The 25579-nt window shown below is 34.4% G+C and overlaps 1 protein-coding gene across 1 annotated transcript; it reads left to right on the plus strand.

Moving 5' to 3' along the window:
- Positions 1–10477: 10477 nt before the first annotated feature.
- LOC131157441 (protein MANNAN SYNTHESIS-RELATED 1) lies at positions 10478–24152 on the plus strand. Its single transcript, XM_058111610.1, has 6 exons — positions 10478–10850; positions 11269–11413; positions 11525–11598; positions 21361–21446; positions 22300–22879; positions 23536–24152. Exons 1-6 carry the CDS (start codon positions 10749–10751, stop codon positions 23812–23814), a joined length of 1266 nt encoding a protein of 421 aa, XP_057967593.1. The 5' UTR covers positions 10478–10748; the 3' UTR covers positions 23815–24152.
- The last annotated feature ends 1427 nt before the right edge of the window (positions 24153–25579 follow it).

The following is a 25579-nucleotide window of genomic DNA, read 5'->3' on the forward strand; positions in this document are numbered from 1 at the left end:
CTTCTAGGCTGAGGTAGTGAATACCACCTACTATGTTTTAAATAGAGTTTTGGTTAAACCATCTCTAAATAAGACTCCTTAGGAATCATGGAATGGCCATATACCAAACATCTTATATTTTCATGTATTTGACTGCAAATGCTTTATGCTTAGAGACAATGAATACTTAGGAAAGTTTGATGTGAAATCAGATGAAAGTATTTTTCTAGGATATGCCTTAGATAGTAAAGCCTACAAGGTATATAATAAACGATCAATAACTGTTGTAGAATCTATCCATGTAGTATTTGATGAGTCAAATCTTTTCTCTGAAAATACTTATGAGGATGAAATTGAGATAAATAAGGAGTTTGAAAAACTGTCTATTGAAAATGATTCAGATAAGAGAAATGAAATTAAAGAATCATTTGCTGAAAACAATCAAATTGAAAATGAGGTTAATGAACTACCTAGAGAATGGAAGTACGTAAAGAATCACCCCATTGATTAAATAATAGGTGAACCATCACGTGGAGTAACCACACGATCCTCACTTAGAAATATGATTAGTCATTGTGCATTCTTATCTTAAGAAGAACCTAAGAATGTGAGTGAAGCAATTGAGGATGAATCTTGGGTGATGTCCGTGCAAGAAGAGTTAAACCAGTTTGAGAGAAATAAAGTATGAACATTAGTTCTTGAACCTGAGGATAAGATAGTTATTGGAACAAAATGGATATATAAGAACAAGAAAGATGAACATGAGATAGTTGTTAGAAATAAGGCAAAACTAGTAGCTTAGGGATATAACTAGGAAGAAGGAATAAAATTTAAGGAAACCTTTACACCTGTAGCTAGAATGGAAGCTATTCGTATGTTGTTAGCTTATGTTGCTTTTAAGGATTTCAATCTACATCAAATGGATGTCAAAAACACATTTTTAAATGGCTACATAAGTGAAGAGGTATATGTAGAACAACCCTCAGGTTTTGAAAACCATAAGTATCCAAAACATGTTTATAGACTAACTAAAGCCTTGTATGGTTTAAAGCAAGCTCCTAGAGCTTGGTAAAGGCTAAGCAATTTTCTACTGGATAATGGATTTATTAGAGGGAAGATAGACACAACACTATTCATAAAATCTAAGAATGATAACATGCTCCTAGTTCAAGTATACATAGATGATATCATTTTTGGAGCAACACATGAAGAATTGTGCAATGAGTTTGCAAGTACTATGCAAAATGAATTTGAGATGAGCATGATGGGTGAACTCAATTTCTTCCTAAGACTTCAAATCAAATAAGAAAAACATGGAATTTTTATAAATCAATTGAAGTACATTAGAGACTTACTCAAAAGGTTTAATATGGAAGATGAAAAAAAATACTAGGGACACCTATGAGCTCTTCTTTGAAATTAGACAAAGACGAACAAGGTATACCAATAGATGTTAAGCTCTATCGTGGGATGATTGGTAGCTTACTATATTTGACTGCTAGTAAGCCCCATATAATGTTTAGTGTATGTTTGTGCGCAAGATTTCAGGCTGCACCTAAAGAGTCACATTTATTAGCTGTCAAATGAATACTTAGATACCTGATAGGAACTGATGAACTTGGATTATGGTATCCTAAGTATACATCCTTTGAGATTGTTAGTTATTTAGATGTTGATTTTGTCGATAGTAAAGTGGATAGAAAGAGCACGAGTGGCACATGTCATTTCTTAGGACATTCTTTAGTATCTTGGTTTTCAAAGAAGCAAAATTCAGTTGCTCTGTCCACAATTGAGGCTGAATACGTAGCGGTTGGAAGTTGTTGTACTCAAACGCTATACATGAAGCAATAACTTATGAATTTTGGATTAAGCTATGACACAGTTCCTATAAAATGCAACAATATGAGTGTAATAAACATCTCAAAGAATCCTATATCACATTCACGAACTAAACACATAGAAATTAGACATCATTTTCTTTGTAACCATGTGCAAAAAGGAGATGTGAAACTTGACTTTGTATGTACAAATGAACAATGGGCAGACATATTTACAAAACCACTTGCGGATGATAGGTTTATCCAAATTAGACATGAATTAGGCCTGATGCATAGTCGAGAAGTTGCCTAAAATTATATTAGATTACATAACTCAGGGGGAGCAACATCAATTAATAATTCACATTTAATATTCATAATTGGTTAGAATTTTCAAATTTGGCTCCATTTTTCACATTTGGTAGTAAAACTAAAGAATGGTTATTGCATGTTAATTTTTTTTATGGATACATGCTCACATAAATTTTGGACTTTATTGGACTGATGTGCTTATCCATATTATGAAAAATTAAAATGTTGTGTATGTTCTCATTGAAATTTGATTAAACAACACAGACATATCTTAGAAAGGGTGAAAGTTTGCTTATTTCTTAATAACAAGAGAGTAGTAAGGTGAGTGACATAAGGAGATATATATTTATGTTAAAAGATGTGATAAAGTTATGCTAGAACGATATTGTTATATCTACACTTTTTTTGTTGATGTCAAAAGGGGGAGAAGAATATAAGTTTATAGTAAAAATAATAGTTTGCAAAAGTTTTTGAATGCAAGGGGAGAAAAGTACATAAGTATATGAGTTATACGTGCAAAACTATTGCTTATTTTACATTATGTATGAGCATATTTCATATTGCTGAATTTTAGATTGTGCATTATTCGAGGGGGAGCCTTGTTAGGCGTAACCCATTTTCTATTTTTACTCATGTATTTGTCATCTTAAAAAAGGGGGAAGTTGTTGACTCTATGAGTCCAATTCTGTTTTGATAATGACAAATCACTTCGTATTTGACCTGTACATTGAGAATATGAGCGAGAACATTACTTAGCATGCACAGAAGGTGAGGAAGTCATGGAAGTCACGAGGATTAAAGCATATACAACCTGACACAATCCATGGAACTAAAAGAGTAGAAGAATGAAGATGCAAGTGTAAAGTTCAAGATCGTCATGGTAATGGGTATTTAGAATTGATTGTATTTGCATATTTTATATGATATAGTTAGAAGTTCAAAATATACCCTAGACTAACCTTAGGACACATGCATCTTATGAAAATCTTCTAGGGTTAGACATGGACTTAGAGACCGTATTTCAAAACCCAGAAAATGTTTTATAAGACATCAAAGTAAGAGAGCAAAAAGTGATTTTGAAAACAAAAATAAAAAATTTTGAAGCTGGTCTGCCCAGACGACTGAGGTGTACCCTTAGAAGTCTGAAGAAACAACCTCATATTACTGAAGTGTTACTTTAGACGTTTGAAGTATTTTTTTAGAAGACCAAAGAATTAGTTTAGTCTACTAAAGATTTATTTGTTGAAACACAGAACAAGTAGAACAACCTCAGAAGACTGAACCTTCAGTTTAGTCGCCTGACCCTATGTCCAAACTATAATTTTCAGTGCTTTAAGGAACATCAGAAGACTGAATCCGATAGCTCAGTCGACTGACCCTATGGAGATTTTAAATTTTTCAAATTTAAATGTTATAAAAATAAGGGATATTCCAAGTATCTAGGGCAACAAGGAAACTCACTCTAAGAAAACTTTATAAACAAAAGCCCTAAACCCTAGAGCCTCACTTTTTGATTGATATTGAGAGCGTTAAAAGAAAATACACTTCTTGCCTGCACTCGAACTTATACACATAAAATTTTGGGCATTCTCATTCTAGATCTTCAAGATTCAAGAGCATTCAATCATATCTTATTATAACGTATCATTCATCTTGAGGTTTGAGGTTTGGTAAAATTATTTTACGCATTTAAATTTTATTTTTGTTTTCCCATACTCATTAGATTTTATATATATTCTTGGGAACAAGAATAATAATTTGAATATTTATATTCACTTATTGAATATACATACTTGAGAAAAATTTGTTTAAACTAAAATCTTTGAGATATTTTTGAATATATTTTCGTTCAAATATTTACTACTAAAATAACTATTTGATTGCAAACTTTGAGAGTGTTTCAATATATATTTGTTAGAAATATAGTTTTGAAAAAAATTGTTTAAATCTTTGCAATATTTCAAGTCATATTTTTATTCAAAGATTTAATCTTACAAATTACTTGATAGCTAGAACCTAGATCTGAGTGTTATTAAAGATTATTTTTGCAAGGATCGTATCTTGATATTCTTGCATCAAGTGGATTGTTTTAAAACCCTAAAATCTCCAAAGCATTTATTTATAAGAAATTATTTTTTCAGAAATATTAACTTGAAGGTAATTTTTGAAGCATATCATTCATAAAACGATTACATCGTTATATACATACTGAGCTTCAAGTTTTATCATATAAATATTTGTTAGAATTTTCTATTGTACTCACTAGCTTTGTGTAGAAGCATTTGAGTGTATTTGCAGAAATTGTAACTTCTATATTATAATCATAGTTCGGGTTGTGAACCGGGTTTGAAGAGAAAGTTGTGTCTCTTGTAAGCAGCGGAGTAGAAGGAAGTTGCACCTCTTGTAAGTAGCGGATTGTAAGGGAAGCTCCATCCCGGTTAAAGGAGCAAAGATTTAGTGAAATCCTTGAGTAGGTTGCTCAAGATGAGGACGTAGGCCAGGTTGGCTGAATCTCGTAAAATCGTGTTTACATCTCTCTTACCCTTAACTCCTTTTTAATTTCCGCATTGTATTTAAATTACTTGTGCATTTTGTATGTGTTGAACACTTGTTACATCTGTGAGTAATTAGGTAAAAGTGTATGCTTGACAAAGACACATATTAGATTAATTAATTGTGAAACATTAACCTCGTTGTTAGGTAACACCGTAATTCACAGATTACATATATATTTGTACACAAACCTCATGATAGCCACACACTGGTGTTAATCTATTCCGACTTACTGAGATGTGTCTCACCCGATATAAGTTTTATCTTTTACAGGACCTTCGCGTGATCGAGCCTAGTGAGCTCGGGGTGGTGTAGCATTTTTGAAAGAAAGCGAGGGTATAAACTTTGGATGTGTATTTATTTTGGGGTTGTAATATATTTATGTTTTCAAAGATGTATATGTTGTGAATACTGGATGTTGGGTTATGTTTTTTAGATGTATATATATATGTAGAAACTCTAGTATATTATGGAAAAATTGTTATTACTTTCGCTGCGTAACTGATATAAACCCAAGGGTAGGTAATAGAATACATGGCACTCGAGCCCCACTAGGCAGGTTCGGGGCGTCGCTAGATGATATCAGAGATATATTTCAAATAGCACTCCGGATCCTAGTTTTGGGTTCGGGGCATTACAAAAGACTTCTATGAAACGGTGCCATGGTTCTTAAGAAAGTGTTGAAGTGTAGAATCTAAATATTCCATGGCATTATCGAAGTGGAGGACTTTAATCTTCTTTGCAATTGTGTGTATTACATGGTGCCAAATTCAAGGTAAAGTTGTGGTAATTCATATTGATTTTTTATAAGATATAACCAATAAATCTAGAAAAATCATCAATGAACAATATGAAATACTAAGAACCATCTATAGTAGGGGTTGGAGATGGATCCCAAACATCAAAATGAATTAAATCAAAAGGTGTGTGAGACATGAGATCACTCTTATTAAAGGACAAGGCTAGTTGTTTAGAAATTTGACATGAAACATATTTCAAAGCACACTTGGTAGTGTCGCGACGACCCGGAGTGCGTGTGCCCCGGGTTGCGAAATAAAAAATTAATTTTAATTTTCAAGAAAAATAGGGAATGTCAAAGTCGCCACTAACCTTTTAGTGTGGTTAGAACACATGATTACTACCCCGTTAGGGGTAGAATGGGTCTACGTTACCAGAGTTAGGCTCGGGAGTTCGGTTACGCGAGAGGAATGTACAAGCACCCCTTACGCGCCCGTTCTTACGAACGGTACCTAATTAATTTAAAATTATCCCTAAGTTAATCTAATAAGTCTTTATATTACTCATTTTTATGAATTTATAAATACAGATAAAAAATAAATAAATAAATAAATATAATATATACATATATATTCCCTCAAAGTTTAAGGTACGTGATGCCCGAAGGCTCATACCCCCGCAATAAAATCATAGGGATAAAACCGAAAATAATTTTTAAAATACACTCCCAAATTTTGGAAATTTTCTAAGGTTTTTCTAAGTATTAAAATACTAGTTGGGAGATTTTAATATATATTAATAAGATAATAAGTTAAGATATTAAATTATCACAATGTATATAATAATAATAATAATAATAATAATAATAATAATAATAATAATAATAATAAGCATATCTGTTAAAATATTATAAATGTCAAAATAGGCAATAAAATACCATATATATATTAAAACACTCAATATATTAAACAAGGTAATACTATCTATAAAAGATGCCTTAATAAGTGAAACTAAATAATAATTATACCATAATATTCCATACAATATCATACTAAATATAGTAGCAAAACGTATACCAAAACTCTAAACTTGCCATAATGATTGATACCTTTATATGTAAACATGATAAAATATTAGAATACTAATACTAACTATCCTAAAATATTAATATGAGTATACATAACATATATAATAAAGAAAACCCTAAATAATTAAAATTGGACATACATGATGAAAACCCTGAATAGCCCTAAACATATAAATAATTATGATACCTATTCTAACTACGTATGCAATAATAATATTAACAATTCAACGAATAAAACGAAACTAAACTTTAAATATCTAAATAAATTTCAACTATAAAAATTCCACAATAAAGACAATTAACTTATCTAAATAATACAACCAAAACTTACCATAAATACTAAATATTAAACTAACTATAAAAATAAAAACCTACATACCTGCATACAAGAAAAAAAAAATAGATATTAGAACGAATAAAAACCAGCAAAGAAACAGAAAAAGAAAAGAAACAAAAAAATAAAAAATAAAAATAAAAATAAAAAATGGCACGTGAATGTGTGTGCGTGTGTATGGGAGCAGGGAGGCTTACCGGAGGAGTGGGTTGCCGTTGGGGTTCCGATGGTCTGCCGGAGCAGCTGGATGACGAGCTGCTGGGTTGTTGCAGCGACGGACGCCGGTGATGACGACGGGGTACCCTGTGGTGTCGTTAAGAGAGAATCCAGAGCCCTAACTGGCGTGGCTAGCCTTGGCTTGTCTGTTCGAGGTTGACGAGCTGCTGGGGAATAGTGTGGTCGGCAGCAGAGGATGGTGCTGGAGAAGGACGGTGCTGTGGAGCTGCTATGGAGCTATGATGTTGGTTGGCCGTGGAGCAGAGGAGAAGAAGATGGCTGCTGTCCTCTGCTGTGGTGGCTGCTGTACTTGCTGTGATGGCAGAGAGTGGTCGGAGTTGCAGAGGATGGTGCTGGAGAAGGACGGTGCTGTGGAGCTATGATGCTGGTTGCCCGTGGGGAAGAAGAAGAAGAGAGAAAAAAATTTTATCTGCTTTGGTTTCCTGGCCGTGCGTCCCCACCCTATGTGTGCCCTTGGCCTCCCCTTTTATAAAAAAAAAATAATAATAATTTTGAAAACCCTAAAAAAACTTCCTTTTTTTTTATTTTATTTTTCTTTTTTTCTCTTTTTTTTTTATACTTTTATTCTTATGGTAATAATGAAAATAGAAATAATAATAATAATAATTATCATAATAATATAAGTATCAATAAGGTAATAATAATAATACTACTACTAATAGTAAATAATAATAAATAATTATAGTAAAAAATAACAATAATAAAGATATTATCAGTAAAATAATAATAATAATAATAATACTAATAAAAATAAAGTAATAATACAATATTAAAAGTAATAATAATTAATAATAATAATAATAATAATAATAATAACATTACTAATAAAAATAATAATAGCCAAAATAAGATACTAATGCTAATAATAATAATAATAATAATTATTATTATTATTATTATTATAATAATAAGGTAATAAAAAAATAAATAAATAAAAATAATAGTAATAATAATCTAGAATAATTATAGTAAAATAATAATAATAATAATAATAAAATAAAGATAATAAAAATAATAATAGTAATAATAATAATAATAATAATAATAATAATAATAATAGCAAAATAATAATAATAATAATAATATTGGGCCTGGGTAAAAATGGGGTGTCTACAGGTAGCATCACCAATCAAACCAGGTTTATGTAAAGGTTAAAAGTTCGCTAATAGAAGAATGACCTAACTGAGAATTTCATAAAGATAACTTAGAGGAAAAAGAGATAACACAAGTATAAGGTGGAGAACCAGTAGGAGGTGTAAAGATATAAGCTCATATTGATGTCCAACTTTGTGCCTTGTCCTAAAAACCTCCCCTGTCTTCGAATCCTACAAATGACAACTAGTAGAGGTAAACACAAGTTTAAGTCCAAGATCACAGAGTTGTCTAAAATAGATAAGACTATAGGACAACTTGGGAACAAGATAAGTATTATGGAGGTTTAAATCAGTTGTGGAGACATAACCACTGTGATTGACATACATATAGTTTCCATTAGTAGTATGAATAACCGATGAATTTGTAGAACTACTAATTGTAAAGAAAAGCAATAGTTGGGCAAGGAGATTGTGATATCACTTGGTTAAGAAGGGTTTGGAGTTCATTAACAAAGACAGTAGGTTCCAAGAGAGCAGTGGATGTAGATTCTGTGGTACTAGTTATAGTAATACCAAGTATAGAAGACTAACTTGGTCTATTGAAAATTTGAAGCTATCTAGTTTGGATGGTTTTGTAGAACAATTGTCAATTAAGCAACCCTTTAGTTTGCAACAATGACACTCAAAAACGACATTGGATGGGAAATAAGAATTAGTATAGATGTGCCTTTTTGTGCACAACCTTCTGTAGTAGCGCAATCAAGTATAGTGTGTCTGATTTCTAGCAATGACGATAGAATTTTTGTCCCATATTGTAGGGATGAGAGGTAGAAGCCAAAACAACATCATCTCTCAGAGGCTTGAGTATGCAAAGGCGAGTCTCCTTAGAGAAAAAATTAGAAATTGTTTGCTCCAATATAGGTAGAGGATGTTGATGCAATAGGCGCATGAACAAGTTCATATGCTTGTGACAAAGACATAAGAAATTGAATAAGACAGAGTTGATTCTGGTGCAAAAGGAACTTTTGAGCATCAACATCACACTCCCACTTGGGGTTTATATAGAGCCATTTGATCTTAGAGAGTCTGTATTTAAGCAAGGAACTCATTGACTAATTGACTGAACTCTTTTTTAATATAAGAAGGTCAACCTATAATTGATACACATGTGCACGATTAAGACTACTATATTGATTTTTTTGGAAGATCCTAAACTTATTTTGTAGTCTCAAACAATCTAAATTGCCCAAGGATAGAAGGCTTGGATGTATTATAGATCCAAGTAATGATATGATGATTTTTACTATTGTAGTCTTTGGGACAATCAACAAGTTTGACATCAGATTCACCTGCAATTTTAGTGGGTAATGTGATGCCACTAGTAACATATCACCACCATTTTTGTCCTTTAAGAAACTTTTGTTTTTCGTTAAACCAAGCTCTGTAATTGTGGCCACAAAGATAATTGTGATATGCTGAAAGACGTCAAATTTCTTGATACTAGTTTGTCGAGAGAGCTGCTAGTAGGATGACTATGCACAATGGAGATTTGGACAAGATGCTCCACTAGTGTTGGTCAAGGAGCAACAGTGGCTGTTGAAGTGATAGAACAATAGTGAAGGACAAGCAAGAGAGGGCATATAGAAACACAATGACTAGGAAAAAACTAGTTAGAGAGAAATTCTAGTGATTGAACGGAGACTCAACAGCTTGGAGATCAGTGATGATCGGTGTCATAACAGAGAGGAGACTGGATTGTGGCTGATTGCAACGCCGTAGTTTGAATGACAAAGAAACGAGCACTCAGATGGAGGAGAGATGGCCAAGGAATAAACTGAGTAAGGAAGATGCAACGATGACAAGGTGAAACAAGAAAGCACAATGGGGATGACTAAAATTTTTTTACGTTTGGCTCTGATACCATATCAGCTAAACATAGCTAAGAAAAAAAAAATACATGAATGAACTATTGTTGTATCTTCACTGGACCCTAAAGGACAAATTTATACAAGTTGGATTACATATGGATGAATTAATCATATAAGATAGATTTTATATACATGTGTGTCACATAGACTAATTCATAAAAGATAGATTTTATACCCGTGTCACACATAGTACAATGAACCTAAACTATGTTAATTTGAGAAAAAAAAGTTATATTTACATATGATTATCGATACACCAACCATAAAAGAGTAACAGTAACACCGACTCAATTCCAACTGAATTTAATGTCAAAAAGTGACCATTATTAATCAAAGTTGCATTTCCAAATGGGAGTCAACTCACATTTTAAGTAACATTGAACAAAATTTGGGAGTTAAAATAAAAGGTAGATTGTCATTTCGAGTCAAAAAAAAAAAGACAAAACACTGGTATGCAAGAATTTAGGCGGATCATCATTGTCGTGTTGGGACGTCCACTGTCGGTGCTCTCTCTCTCTCTCTCTCTCTCTCTCTCTCTCTCACAGAACCAATACCCCACTTCTGCGCTTTCATAATCACAACCTCTCTCACTTTCTCTCACACCAAGCAACGGGGTAGGTTGGAGTCTAAACCCCAAACTATCTGATCTGCAGAGTTTGAGAGATCGGGATGGCGGTAGATCCGAGGCAGGTAGTGGCTGGGTTCTTGACACTGACGATGTTCGTCATGCTTGCCAACATGATCAAGAGAGACCATTTCGATTCTGTTCAAGTAAGTCTTCCAGTACACAAAGCTCCTTTCTCCCTCTCACATCTCTCCATTTGTTCCATTTCCCTTTATTTTTTACTAATTTGAGAATTTGGCGCTGCCTTCCTCCCTCTCTTTCTCAGAATGAATTTTCCTGTTTGTTCCACTGGTATTTATTTTATTTTTGTGGCTTGTAATTCATTTTGTTTGCTATCTATAGTCGATTTAATTTCCTTGTGCCCCACTTTGTTGATGAAAAAAACAGGGCGAACAGAAACCAGAAGTTTTTTTTTTTGGATCTGAGTAACAGTATTATGCTGCTGTTGTATGTTTTATGTTTAAACAAAATGGGAAATTCAACTTCAAATCCAAGTAGTTGTGCGGGAGTGGATGTTCTTGTTAGCTACTGCCAACTCATATGGATCACTTTGTGTTTTCAAAGATGAAACTTCCAGGTGCAGAAGAGGTTCATTTTGATACTGCCAAGGGTACAGAGCAGAGCCTAGTCAAACGTTCTAGTTTGCACAATGTGCCGTGGAAGGAGAATGAGGAAGAGCTTAAGCCATGTTGGACCAAGCCAACTCCAGGTAAGTATGTGCTGAGTTGTTGACGGGTGATAACAATCAGATAGCAATCTGTCTATCTTGTTTTTGCTTGATTTTTGTCGTGTATATTTACACAATTTGTTACCTGTTCAGTTAAAGAGGCAGAGCAATCGAAAGGGTTCATCATTTTCTCATTGACTAATGGCCCTGAATACCATGTATCTCAGGTATCCTAACAAACCATTTGACCTATTGTTGATTGAGTTTTCTATAAGGGAAAATACTTCTTATATGCTACATTAGTCGGTATTTTTTTGGCCTGCTTAACAACCTTTTTAACTCATGTCTTTTTCTCCAAAAATGTATTCTATGGAATAGTATGGATAGCTTGTTAATTGATGGATAGCATGGGGTATTTAATGTAACAGAATCTATTTGTCTAATTTAGTTTCCTACAATGATGACCTTTGGGAACCCAGATGCGAACGTGTTGTCAATGTGTTCACACTGTTAGAGTATTCAGTGATGTTGTAGAACTGTTGACAATCCCATTAGACCCTTAATATTGAAATCTGCCTGAGTTGATTACTCTCAATTTTTTCTTCTTGCACATCCATAAAATGTCATCAGAATGATGCAAAAAGACATCCTGGAGTAGATTTTTTTTTTTTTTTTAAATTTTTTGGCATAAATATTATGGAGAATAACCCCTTTTGAGAGAAATTTGCATTTAGCATTCCACTCTTTACTTTTTTGTTCAAAATTTTCTTTCTCCCCGCTCCTCTTGTTTACATTCCTCTCTAGAGTCATGTTTTCATCTTGAAACATTATCATAAAGATCTTACTATCATAATAAAAAATGTGTTTCAATAACTAATGTAGGACCGTCACCCAACAACTTCAATTCTCAATTCCAATCCCCGAGAACTAATACATGAGGTCCTGTTTATAGGCTGACAATGCTCAAAAGGCAAGCTAACGAATTTTTGAAACCTAAGTTAACTAAAATATTAGTTCCTTAAATAATAATGCTCTAAAATCTTGTTTCTTAACCTATAATAGTCTAGGATCTTGAAGGTATGATCCTTCTTAAAGCTCCATATGCATTGTTGGCCCACAATCTAATAGTTTAAGCTTTTGGGTAAAGTGGTAATCTAATATGGTATCAAAGCCAATAAAAATACCTTAAATAAAACAAACGAAATTACAAGAAAATTGGAAAATAAAAATAACCTTGGCTTGTGTGTTGGATCATTCTCTCCCGATTAGAAAGAATTCAACTTCAAATTTTTTAAAAATCTGAAAGATGAGGAATATAGACTGAAATTAAGCTTGGAATGATGAATTCAACCCGATTGGGCTCTTGATGCATTGGTTCTTTAATCTCAATATTGGCTTCCTCAACTACCTCAATGGGTTGGGGTTCGAGCTCCCACTCAATGGTTCTACAATTTCAGTATTTGTTTCCTTAACTACCTCTTCTTGCTGGATCACCTCTTCTATAATAGCCAGAAAGAAATACTTGTTTTCTATGATCAATATAAGACAAAGAAGTGTTGAATCAAGCTTTGCTCATCCTAGAATTGAACTTTTTGAAGGCCAATACAAGCATTGTGTTGTTGTTGTTGTTTTTTGTTTGGCTCTCTGCCAGTTATGAACTGGGGTTTGGTCTGACTGAAAAGAACTGGTTTGATATTGTTCTCTAAAGTTCTCCTCCTCAAATGAAAACCAATGAGAGGTGGGGCTTTCTTCATTACCCATCCCATTAGTTTGATATTTGCGGCAAAGACACCAGGCAACAAGGTTGCATCGATGAGTGGTGTCAATAATTCATGACAATTGATGCTGATCCTTGAGACAATGACTAGGGATTGGCAAGAAAAACTGGGAAGCTGAACCGAACCAAACCGAAAAATGGGGTAACTATTTTTTGGTTGGGTTGGGAATTTTTTTTTTTAATATTGGTTTGGTTCAGCCTTTCCAATAATCACTTTTAATTAACAGAAGCTAATATGCTACAAAATATAAGACAATATATTATAATTATATAATATATAATTTTTTGAAAAAAGCATTCACGTATCTCATCCCTAAACCCCAACTCCTCAAGCATCCTTTCTCTTTCCCATTATAAATTGAAACTTCCAAAACCCTAGCTCGCCACCTACTCTCACTTGGCACACCTCCCAACTCAACACCTCATTTCAGCCACGGGAGACTTCACCTTCAGCGGCCAGCCCCTTGATGTCATAGTTGTTGAAGACTCTGTTGTGGTGCTGCCCATAGCAAACCCGCAAAATCTGCAACCTTGGGCTTCTTCGAGGGGTGCCTGTGTGGCTCTCCGATTGCAGATGGTGATTTCTTTGCCATAAAAAAGGGTGGTGAAGGCGTGTCTTGGTTTGGCTGGCAACCTTGGGGCCTTGGCAATGGTACCACCATTCCTGGAAACACCAACACCTTTGACTAGACGACCGTGGCCCCTCCTCACTGGTGCATTAGGGTCAGGCTTCATGTAGTTGTTCTTGGCCACAACAAAGGCCTCTCTCTTTCTCTCATGGCTGAAGTGCTGAAATCGTGGGGGGTCAATTCATTTAAGTTAGTTTCTGGTTATTGTTCTAAAAACCAATTAATCAAAATTTGGTTAACTGTTTGAAATGCTTCAATTTTAGTTAGCTGGGGGCATGGTTCACTTAATTGAACCCTGCCCACACCTAACAATGATTGGAGATTCTTCATGTGAGCTTTATCATCTTCTTTAGAAATGATTTGCTGATGGTGAAAAGATATTCATCGACAAGGTAGGTGTGTGTGAGGGTGATTTGTGGTTTACATTTAGAGTTGTGGCTTGCCCTATCCCAATCTTAGTGACTAACAAAACCAAATTTGGATGGATTTGTTGGTGGCTGGGGTTAATGAAGTCGGCTCCAATGGATCCTCAAAGTGAGGTTGATGACTATTGAGTTGCTTTGAGTTGATGATGACAAGCTGTTGCAAGTTGCTAGTGAAGACAACAAAGGTCTTCGATATGCAAAGTCTTTACAAACAACTGCAAGGCTCACTGTGGAAGTAGATGATGATGAGCTTCTTTTAGGCAATGACAAAGGCTTCAATTGTGTCAAACCTTTGATGTCTGGTTTGATTCAGTTAGGGCTTGAGGGGATTTGTAGCTGCACACTTTTTAAAAAATATTCTTGTGGCTGGTTGGAAATGTTGGAGGGATAGTAGAACTCATTGATGAATGGTGATGTGAGTAGATATCAGGAGGATGTGTGGCGATTTAGGTTAAAATTGTAAACCCTTTGAGTTTAAGTAAACTCACAATTGACCTTGTCTAACACTAACAGCCATGGTGACTTGAGTTGAAATTGCGAACCCTATCAAATACTAACAACTGTGTCATATCAAAGTTTGTTATGAAACTTATGATACTAGTTGATGCTAGATCAACATACAATTCTCAATTCTAATATTATAAAACTAACCAAAGTGACCGAAAAATTGTAAAAATCTCTCCAAAGTTTTTAAAAATCAAAAGACCTCAGCAAGATTTCTTTGGGAGAAGGTTACGTTTCTTGCTTCTTTCCAGGCTCATTCCTTTGGCGTTTTGGGGGGTCTTTTGCTCTCTGATATTCAAAGGGATTGGAGAGCAGCTCTGATGTAATTTGTTAGTTTTTCCTTTCGTATTTTGTGCTTTTATTGGGAGATTTCTTATCCTCATCTCATTGTAATTGTGTTATTTTAATATAATTGTGTTATTATCTAAAAGAAAATTATTATTAAACTAATGCATAAGAGCCTACTTGTAGTCTTTCAATGCTTGGAAGATAAGCAAACTAATTCGAGAAACCTAACAACAACAACAACAAACGAAGCCTTAAGTCCCACTAGGTGAGGTTGGCTATGTGAATCCTTTTCCACCAATTTATGCAATCATGGGCAATTTCCTTCGACAGATTTCAGGCAATGAAATCCTTACTCTCATTCCAAGTTATTATTAGGTCTGTGACTTCTTAGGACCTAGTGTTGATGGGGTGGACATGAGGTTGGAGGGGTGGACAAGAGCACACTTATCTTGTAGGGACGCATCACTCTCACCGGTGCCTCCCTCTTTAGCATTCTAACCTATTTCTTACCCCTTCAAGTGCCGACAAGTATTGCTGGGATTCTTGAGAGGTTGATGAGTGAGTTTTTTTGGTTGGGTAGCGGGGAGAACAGGAGAGATCATCTTGTTAGCTAGGAGGTAGTTAGGCATCCTATACCCAATGGGGACTGGGGCTTCACAATGTGGTTTCCAAAAACATCTCTGATAGATAAATGGTTTTGGAGTTTTTTGCTAGAAGTTAACTCCCTATTACTTGGGTTTGAAATGTGTGGGATACGAAAAAGAAGCGGCATTGTTTCTCATGCAAGTCCCTACAAATTCATATACCAGGTTGCTTGCCTTCTTTCCTCTTGCCCATTTCAGAGTGGGTATTGGTAGCAGGGTGCGGTCTTGGGGGGATGCTTGGGTGGGGCAAGTGTTCTTTGGAGCTGATATGATGCCCCATTTGTTTAAGCTTTTTGTTTCTTCCATGCACAATGCACCTATTAGCTCTTTCTTTCCACTTCTTTAGGAATCTCAATGAAAGAGATTTCGATGAGCTATCCAACTTGCTTACTGCTCTGAATCATTTTTCTCCATCTGATAAGGGAGGATGAGAAGGTGTGGGAGGGTGATTCCTTAGGTATTATTTCTTTCAGATCTTTTTTCCTTCACCTCTTGAAAACTCCTTCTACCAACCTTTTTCCTTGGAGCCACCACATCATTTGGAAGGCAAAGGTTCCCTTTGAGGTTCGGGCCTTCATTTGGACTGGAACTCTTGATAGTGTTAGCACACACAATCACTACAAACCAAGAGATCCTATAAATCTATCAATCCTGATATCTGCTGTATGTGCCACTGAAACCAGCGACACTAGCGTTCATATTTTCCTCCACTGTCAGACGGCAAACTAACTTTGGAACACTTGTTTTTCTTGCTTTGATGAAGCATGGGTGGAACCCAGGAGTCCAAGGAATCTTTTTTACTTCTGGGGTTTTGGGAAGAGCAGCAATGGAAGAGTCTTATGGCACATTGCGGTTTTTGCAAATTGCAATCTTGTGGACTCTTTGGCTTGAGAGGAATGCTAGAACTTTCAAGGATCGATCTTAATCTCCTACCTCATTATGAGATGTAATGGTGTTTTTGGCGTCTCTGTGGGCTGTTTCTTTTGTTTTTTGTTTTTTTGTTTTGTTTTGTTTTTGGCATTTCTGTGGGCTGTTTCTTTTGTTCTTTTTGTTTTTTGTTTTGTTTTTGTTTTTGTTTTTGTTTTTGTTTTGGATGGCAAAAGAAATTCACTAATAGGAAGAGAATTTACCAGGGGGAGAAAAGGCATCTCCCAAAAATATCTGGAACAAACCAGAGAAAAACTAAAACATAAAAAAACAGAAACCAATCCAATCAATTCTTCCAATCCCTATTTAAATCCTGAAAGCTAGCTTCTCTAAAAATTCCAAACCTGATACACCATAAAAAATTCAAGAACTGAATCTTTTCCCACACGAAATACGAATTCAGCTTCTTCCTAGAAAAAAATCTCTGCATTCCGTTCCAACCAAAGACCCCATAAAACTGCATGCTTACTACAGTTCCATATAGCTGTCCTATCCTTTCTTCTTCCAAAGCCTGCAAAAGAAGTGAATAACAAATCTTCCACTGAATAGGGGCAGGCCCAACTCTCTTCCTTAAAATCAAAGAACTTCATTCCAAATCCTCCACGCAAAATCACAATGCAAAAAGCGGTGAGAGACTGTTTTGGAATTCCTATGACAGAGCACACAAACATCTGGAGGAAGAGCCTTCAAAGGTCTCCTAATCTGCAGCAAGTTATTGATGTTAATTTTGTTAAGCACAACCAACCAAGTAAACACTTTAATTTTTGGGGGAACTTTAACCTTCCAAATAACTGAATAACTGTTCCTTTTGGTTGTTTGTTGGGGCTATCTCTGTCTGGCCTTCAAAGAGATTGGATGATCTCTAACTTTGTTTGTTTGTATTGTTTGCTCTTTCTTGTTGTTTTTTGGAGGTCATCTCATCCTCTGTGCTTTGTAATTGTGTTCTGTTCTGTTAATATAATTTTCTCTTATCCAAAAAAAAAGGCTCAGAAGGAAAGAAAGAGTTAACTCTCTAAAGTTTGTCCTTGTAATAATATTTTCGCTTTCCATTTTGGAATTGTTCTTTTAGGTATGTGTCCAATATCTCATTTTTCTTGATTTATTTGGAGCTTGAACTGTCCAACTGCATCAAGTCAACTGGTCTATGGTTAAGTTAATCACTGTTTGCTTGCTTATTTTGACATTATTTGAGTAGTACTTTCAAATTCTTGCTTGCCTAGATTGTTCATTTTTTTTTCCTCCTGTCATATAAAATGAAGTGAGGCTGTACTATTGTTTAGATGTTCTTAGTTTGGTATTCATTAGAGTTCTGTTTCTGCTTGCTGCATACTTAAAGAGGAACTGCAAAACTTCAAGTCTTCAAGATCAGTCATGAAGAATATTGGATAGTGATTCTATGATTTTAAATAGTGGTTTACCATTATGTAACTACATTAAGCAATAAATTTTTGGGGTTCCAATACCGGTACACATCACTGTAGTGGTGGAAATAAAAATCACAGCTATGGCAGGCACAACATGCTGCTGTGGCCACATAAAAATCACTAAAGGCTGTTAGGGGACCACTATGAAACTTTTGCAGAACAAATTGAACTTTTCCTGTTTTTTTGCTTCTCATTTTCTCCTATTTTACCTTTTGTAAATCAAATTCCTATTATCTGTGTGAAGAGGAGGGGAAGGAGAAGATTATAATGCTGATGACAACAATGATTTTTTTTTTTAGGTAAAATTCACAAGGGATGTGTTTGGTTACCACTTCACCTAAAAGCTCAAGCTCTAATAAGATGTGTACATTAACAATTGTTTGCTAAACAAGTTTTATTTTATTTTGTTTTATAATATTATTAGTAATTTGGTATTTCATCTTATGTTGTACAATCTCAACCTTCTTTTCTTTCCTGGTTCTTGTCTTGTTCAAGTTTTTGATAATTTATTTTTTAATGTAAGTTTTATGATTATGATACTGTAATTCTATTGCTTTGATCATATAATATAACTTTTTGTTCTGAATTTATTGTATAAGACTTTTAACTAATAAGATAATGCAAATTGTTTAATCTGTGGCATTCTTTATTTGCCTAATGGATATGGATTTATAGTCTCTGTGATATTACAATCCTAAGCTATTGATTAATCATTTATATGTATATGCTTGGGGCCATAAAGTAATGAAAAGTGAAAAAAATAAATATAATTTTTCTTTCAATAGCATTTGAAAACAAATATAAAATTAACCTCACTAAACAATTTAAGTTGAACTGAAGGATCCAAAATACATTAAAAATCTTATTAAGGGGCTGAGAGCTTAAAACATGCACATTTACCATAGAGAATGTTGTGTGAGCTTGAGAACAATTTGTGAACATCTGCTTCTAGTTATCTGTAATCTGCTATTCCTGAATTCAACTACACCTGTTCCTGTTAAGCTACGTTATCTGCTACTTTTATTTAAAACCATGACCAATTCTCAAGCAATAACCCTTTGAGCAGTGGTGGGGGTAGGTGCCAAATTGGGCTGAACCACTATAAATTTATTTTTGAGGATCATCCTCCTCAATCTCTTTTGGGTTTCTAACTAGGCCGAAAATTTCTATGCGAGTACCATGGTAAGTACTAGGCTTGCAGAGAAGTGATCTGTGAATCAACCTTCTTTTGTTTTTTTGTACTGATTCTAAATACCTGAAAGCTCGCATAGAAATTTTTCTGTGTGTGAAGTCTGTAAAATTATACCAATGGTGAAAAGGGTGCTTAAACCAAGAGACAAATGTGACAAAAATGATTGATGAAGAAAATGTGATGCAAATGGAAAAAAAAAAGGTTCAATTAAAGTCTAGAGCTAACATATTGTGGTTGAATTGAACTTTTGTCAAGTTGTAATGTCAACCCAGTTCTTCCCCATTGCAGGTTGTAAACTGGGCCAAATAATTGGTATTGTTGTTGTTCTCTGAGCAGTTTATCAGTTGTTTTGACTAAATGGATCTTCATTGTCATTTTGATAATTATGTAATAGCTATACTTTCAATTTCTGCATAATATTCTCCCTCTGCTGTTTCAATTATGTTTTTGATCATCTTCCTCTAGAGCCTTTTAACCGAAGAACCCTACTCCCTAGGGTGGTACTTGATCTTTCACTCAAAACCATTATAATTGGTTAGATTTTACATACATACATATAAACATATATGTATATATATTTATATGTTTCATATAGCTTCCCATTTTTTAGTGTACTTGCTTTAATTATTTTTCTAGATTCATTCTTTTCTGAAGAGGTCATTTTATCTCACCAGAATGCAAATTAACTACATTTTCCAAAAAAAAAATACAACTGATTAAAGTTTTGTTCCAAGTTCTTTTTGATTTGGATCTTATAGGTTTCAATGCGATTCCAGACCCAGTGTTGCCCAGCTTGGTTGGCCCCCTAGTGAATTGCAACTTGGAGGGTTCATTCCAAGTCCAAGATGTGGATCCTTATCAATTTGGAACCCAGTATTCAAACTTCCCTAGCTGCTGTGGTTACATGGCCCACATGACCATCATTTATATGAATGCTCAGTTTATATATTATAAATTGTAGAAAAATATAAGTATTTTAAGGATTTGACAATGCTCCCAACTAGTGGACAACACTGCCCTTGATCATGTAGAATGGCAGAAGGGGATTCATGCCAACCTCACCTAGCTTGCTTATGGCTTTGTAGCTGTTGTTTGTTGTCGTCATTTTAGTGTTTATTAAAGGATACATACATTCATACATACATACATTCATATATTTGTTGTTATTATGAAGTGTTTATTAAAGGATACATGCATACATACATACATATATTTATTGTTATTATGAAGTGTTTATTAAAGGATTCATACATACATACATACATATATAGATGAAGTATAAAAGCAAGGCGTGGGAAAAAATAATAACAGTTGCCATTACTTTTGGAAGAAGAGCGTGAGGGCTTAAAAAGTTACATCTTTGTAGTTGTAGTCAGATTTTTTAATGTGTTAAACCTGTTATGTGTAATGCATTAAACTTGTTATGTCTGAGAGATACATGGAAAATTTATGGCTTCATGGTGCTAAAATGTAGATTTGGTTGGTGACCTTTCTTGTGGCTTTCAATGGTTCTGTTTTTGAGTTTCATTGTTTTACTTTGGTCTTGGGCAACTCTCACTTGGAGTTTAGATAGTTCACACTTACCAAAAAGAAATTGAAATGCGTGTCATAATTTCCATGAGAATTTCATTTTTTAGGAGCCTCAAATTTCTTTTGAAATTGAAGTTTAAGACCACTATTTCAGTTGATTTCGAAGCATTTTTTTTTGTAATTTAAAGTTCCCCTCTTTGTCTGTTGTATGATTAGTTATTGGTTAATAAAGGATTCTGGTAATTCAATCTTGGATAACCATTAGTGCCCTAGTTTATTATTTGGTTCTCAAACTGTGTGCACCTAAAACATTGAGAATATGTCGTTTAAGCAAACTTGTCAACCTTTGCATGACTCTCTACTCTTCTTAGAAGTATAGTCCATATCTCTTATCATGCCCAATTTTAGTGGTGATGACCGTCTCTCCTTTGAAGTTAGTGTTGGTTAGTTCAAAGTCATATTTCCCTGAACTTGGATTTTTAATCTCCTTACAAGAGCATTCTTGGTATCTATATTCTGTACGGTGTTTATAATATTTGCCACTATTTTTTCAACGAGTCTGATACTTATACTTTATGACCCTCATCGACTGTGAAACCTTATATTGCTATTTTTTTTTGGTCCATTCTTTGGTGGTTTCCTTCTTGAGATTGCTGATGCGGTGATAGTGGCAAAATATCTGGGAGCAACTCTTGTACTCCCTGACATTAGGGGAAACAAACCAGGTGATGAGAGGTAGGTTCTCAAATAGAACTCAGAAATCCTATTATCAAGATGCAAGTTCTTTCTTCTGCAGGCTGTAATTTTTATTCTTTTTAATCTTGTTTCTATGAATGAATATTTAGCATGTAAGAATTCTATAAGATTGACTAGATGCAGCTCCAAAGATACAAAATACATAACTCCTGTTCATGATAGACTGAGACAGAAGTAATCACTTTCCTAGATTTTGATAGCCGCTTTCTATAAATGGTGGAATGCATGAGATTTTGGAACTTGGAAAAATTTACCGATTCAAATCTTTCTTGTTGCATTTGAAAACTCGCAATTCAGATATGTGCAGATGCATTTCATAACAAGTAGAATTCTTTCTTTTTGATTGTGGGTTTACAAATTTACATTACGGGCAAAGATCAAATGGAATTTGTTCAGTTGAGTTGGCTGGGTTCTAGTCATTTATTAAGCATCTGCATACTTAAGTAGGAAACTCTAATTAGCTTTTCTTGATCTAAGTTTGTATTGAGAACCAAATGTGAGGGATGATTTAATAAATAGGTTCATAAATTCTGAGATGTTCTATGTAGGGATCCTATCATTCTAGGCATGTCAATCATATGGCTTGCACTTTGAACGGTAAGCTCTGGGGCCATTCATATCATGAATCCAGCTGGGAAATCTAAAGTGCCAAAATCTAATCATTTTTAAGGAGATCCTCATTTATAACCTATGCTTGTGTTAATCTATAGTAGCTGTAAATTTTGTTCAGATGCATACCTAATTTCTACATCATGAAGTTGCTAGGGGCAGTGACAGCTAATTAATCCTGAAGCATGAGTATTAAAAGGCTAATTTATGTGAAATCCTTCAGGAACTTTGAAGATATTTATGATGTTGAGAAGTTTGTAAAAAGCCTCAATGGGGTGGTCCAAGTGGCAAAGAATCAACCTGCTGAAATATCATCGAGAAATCTTGCAGTTGTGAGGGTCCCAAATCGGGTTACAGAAGTTCACATTGCAGAGCATATTGAACCTATTTTTAGAGCAAAGGGAAACATAAGGTTGGCAACTTACTTCTCCTCTGTAAATATGAGAAAGGCGGAACAAAAGAGTAACATTGATTCAGTTGCATGCCTGGCAAAGTTTGGAACTCTAGAGTTGCAACCAGAGGTTCATGAAGTGGTAGACTCAATGATTGAGCGATTACGAAAATTGAGCCGGAAATCAGGTGGCCACTTTATCGCAGTGGACCTGAGGGTGGATATCCTGGAGACTGAGGGTTGCCAAGGAAGTGGTAACGCTAAAAAGAAGAGTTGTTACAGTCCTCAGGAGGTTGCTGTATTTTTGAGGAAGATTGGTTTTGACAGTGATACCACGATCTATGTAACTCAGTCAAGGTGGGATAGCCATCTTGATCCTCTGAAGGATTTCTTCCCCAAAGTTTATACTAAGGTGAGGGGTTTTTCCCATTCTTTGATTATTCTGTTTAACATGATTTCTGCTGAGTCTGGCTTAAAGGAAAATTTTGCCCCAAGATTTTAAATCAAAAGGTTTATTTCAAATGCGCGCATAGATATTCATCTTTAACTTTTGTTTTCCTATAAAATTGTTTAGGGCCTATTTCAATAACTTCAAGTTCTCCTTCAAATTGTCTAGAAAATAAACCTGTTTGTTCTGTCTTATTATTTTTAGAAGAATGCTGTGAGGAATAAGATAAATATAAGAGCACAAAGTTACATTTGGACATTCCAATGATATTGAATTGCTTTATTGTGCTTGAACATACCAATCATTTGAAAATGGGCATGATCAACCCAATAGATTTTACAAGGTGAGTTATAATTTCATGAAATGCCCTACTTGTTTAGCAGTGATGATTATCATCTTCATAGTAATAGGTTGTTTTGTGATAAAGGTGATGGGATGAACAGTAGCAATTTAACTATCATGGGATGTTTAAAGTTGCTACCATAGTTATGGTTCATGATTCAATTTTTTTTGTGAAATTTCATTATTAACTTACAGTGAAATTTAACAAATGACGAGTGGTACTTGGAATAGTAAACTGCTAATCATTCAGATTCTTCTGCTCTTGGGAATTATTTCAGGATGGCATAATACCTGCAGATAAAAAGCCAAAGTTCCTAGACTCAGAAGCTTCCGAATTCGAAGAGGCTATTGACTTTTACATCTGTTCTCAGAGTGATGTATTTGTGCCAGCCATATCTGGCCTGTTCTATGCAAACGTGGCTGGTAAGAGAATTGCTGCTGGAAGGAATCAGATACTTGTTCCAGCTAACATAGCTGGATCCTCTGCATCTGCTGTTGATTTCATCTCCCCTTATGTCTCAAAGAAGAATCACTTTGCCTATGCATGTTTTTGTTAAATTTCAATGCGAAGAAAAACAAATGTCTCAAAGCCTTACATGGATCAAGTTTTTTGAGTAAACAACCATCGAGGCCAGTTATCTTTTACTTCTATTTGAGTTCCTAATTAGCTAGGGTTTTCTCTATTAAGGTTATTTTTTTAGAATGGTCTTAGATTGAGTATTCAAGCTAGGTTTGTCAATTGTTGTTTTGTTTTCCGTATAAGGGGATTTTTTTTTTTTTTTATACCATTTTTCATTGTAACTGTTCCATTGGAAAGTCTCCAAATTAGCCAGGGAAATGTCCTTTGTAAACATTGTTTACTTATTTTGTTTGGAAAGTGTAATTATTCCTCTTATTTTTCTGTTGTTAATTTGAAACGGCTGTTTAGGTTGCATTTGGTTCATAAAATTTCAACTTTCCTCTAGATTGAATCTTTGGGAATCTCATTTGCAAAAAATAGAATCCCATGGGAGTGTGTGTGTGTGTATTATTGTTTGGATCATAAAATTTCAACTTTTCTCTGGACTGAGATCTTTGGGAATCTCATTTGCAAAAAAATAGAATCCCATGGGAATGTGTGTATTATTGTTTGGACTGCATCCTTGGATGTCTGGAGATTTATATATTTGTATTTGGTTCGAGACAAAAATTCTTGTAAGATAATTCACAACTTAACTAGCATATCTTTTTACTTGTATGTATAATAATATATGATAGAGTATTCATGTTTTTATAATGGATAACGATATTGATTTTAAACTTGTTAATATTTTGCTACTGTATTGTACTAGTACAATATCATAATATCATTATAATTTTGTAATAAATCAAGTTATCATATTTGAATGTCGTAATATAATATTGTTATGCTGTCAAACTCTTTGGATATCTGTAAGGAATTTCTCTCCTATTACTCAAATCTTCCGGGGAAGAAAAATAAGGAGCTTTTTAATTGCAATCCTCAATATCTGAGTTTTATGCTTACTCTTTCCTATTACTTAAAATCTTTTGGGGAAGGTGAATAATGAGCTGTTCAATTGCAATCCTCAATATCTGAGATCTATGCTTAGTTTTTCCTGGAATGAAATCAAAAAAAGAAAAGGAGAATGAGGTTTAAAGAAAAAAAAAAGCAATGATTTCTTTCCCCTAATCAGATGGCTTCAATGCAAAGTTGTTCAAGCATTTTTTTTTTTTTTTCTCCTGATTCCCAGAGTAGGAATTCCATCCTAGCACTGACTTCAGACCTATAGCCTGCTGAACTTAATTTATAAATGTGCCACAAAGATTTTAGCAAGCTTGAGTGTATAGTTGTCTTGTCTTCTTTTGTTAGTCTGAATCAAATCACCTTCACCAAGGGCAGAAGGGTCCAAGACAATATCATATTGACTCAAGAACTCCTACATCTATATCTCATTAATCATAAGTCTACTAAAAATTTTCCGTAAAAGTGAATCTTATCAAGGTTATTAACTGAGTCAACTAGAGCATTGCATTCAGATTTTGGAATACAGTAACGCTCCTTCTACTCCTTACTATTCCTTAGGCTTTACGGAAGGAGGGGTTCCCTGCTACATATTTGGGTGTTCCTTTGGTATCGGGTTGTCTTACAGTCCATATTTTAGAGTTCCTAGTTGCTAAATTGAGGAAAAAGATAGCGAGTTGGAAATTTAAGCTTTTATCTCAAGGGGACCACTTAACTTTAATTAAGCATGTATTATCATCAATGGTTGTTCATCAATTGGCGATAATTGACATTCCTAATATTGTCTTCACAAAGATAAA

The sequence above is a fragment of the Malania oleifera genome, chromosome 6, assembly GCF_029873635.1.
Source record: "Malania oleifera isolate guangnan ecotype guangnan chromosome 6, ASM2987363v1, whole genome shotgun sequence".
In the NCBI taxonomy this organism is placed as follows: Eukaryota; Viridiplantae; Streptophyta; class Magnoliopsida; order Santalales; family Ximeniaceae; genus Malania; species Malania oleifera.

Bases quoted from the DNA above. Each gene is read 5' to 3' on its own strand.
- LOC131157441 (XM_058111610.1), top strand. From the start codon at position 10,749: ATGGCGGTAGATCCGAGGCAGGTAGTGGCTGGGTTCTTGACACTGACG. The intron at 10,851-11,268 runs GTAAGTCTTCCA...GTGTTTTCAAAG, and splicing joins ACCATTTCGATTCTGTTCAA to ATGAAACTTCCAGGTGCAGA. The intron at 22,880-23,535 runs GTGAGGGGTTTT...GAATTATTTCAG, and splicing joins TCCCCAAAGTTTATACTAAG to GATGGCATAATACCTGCAGA.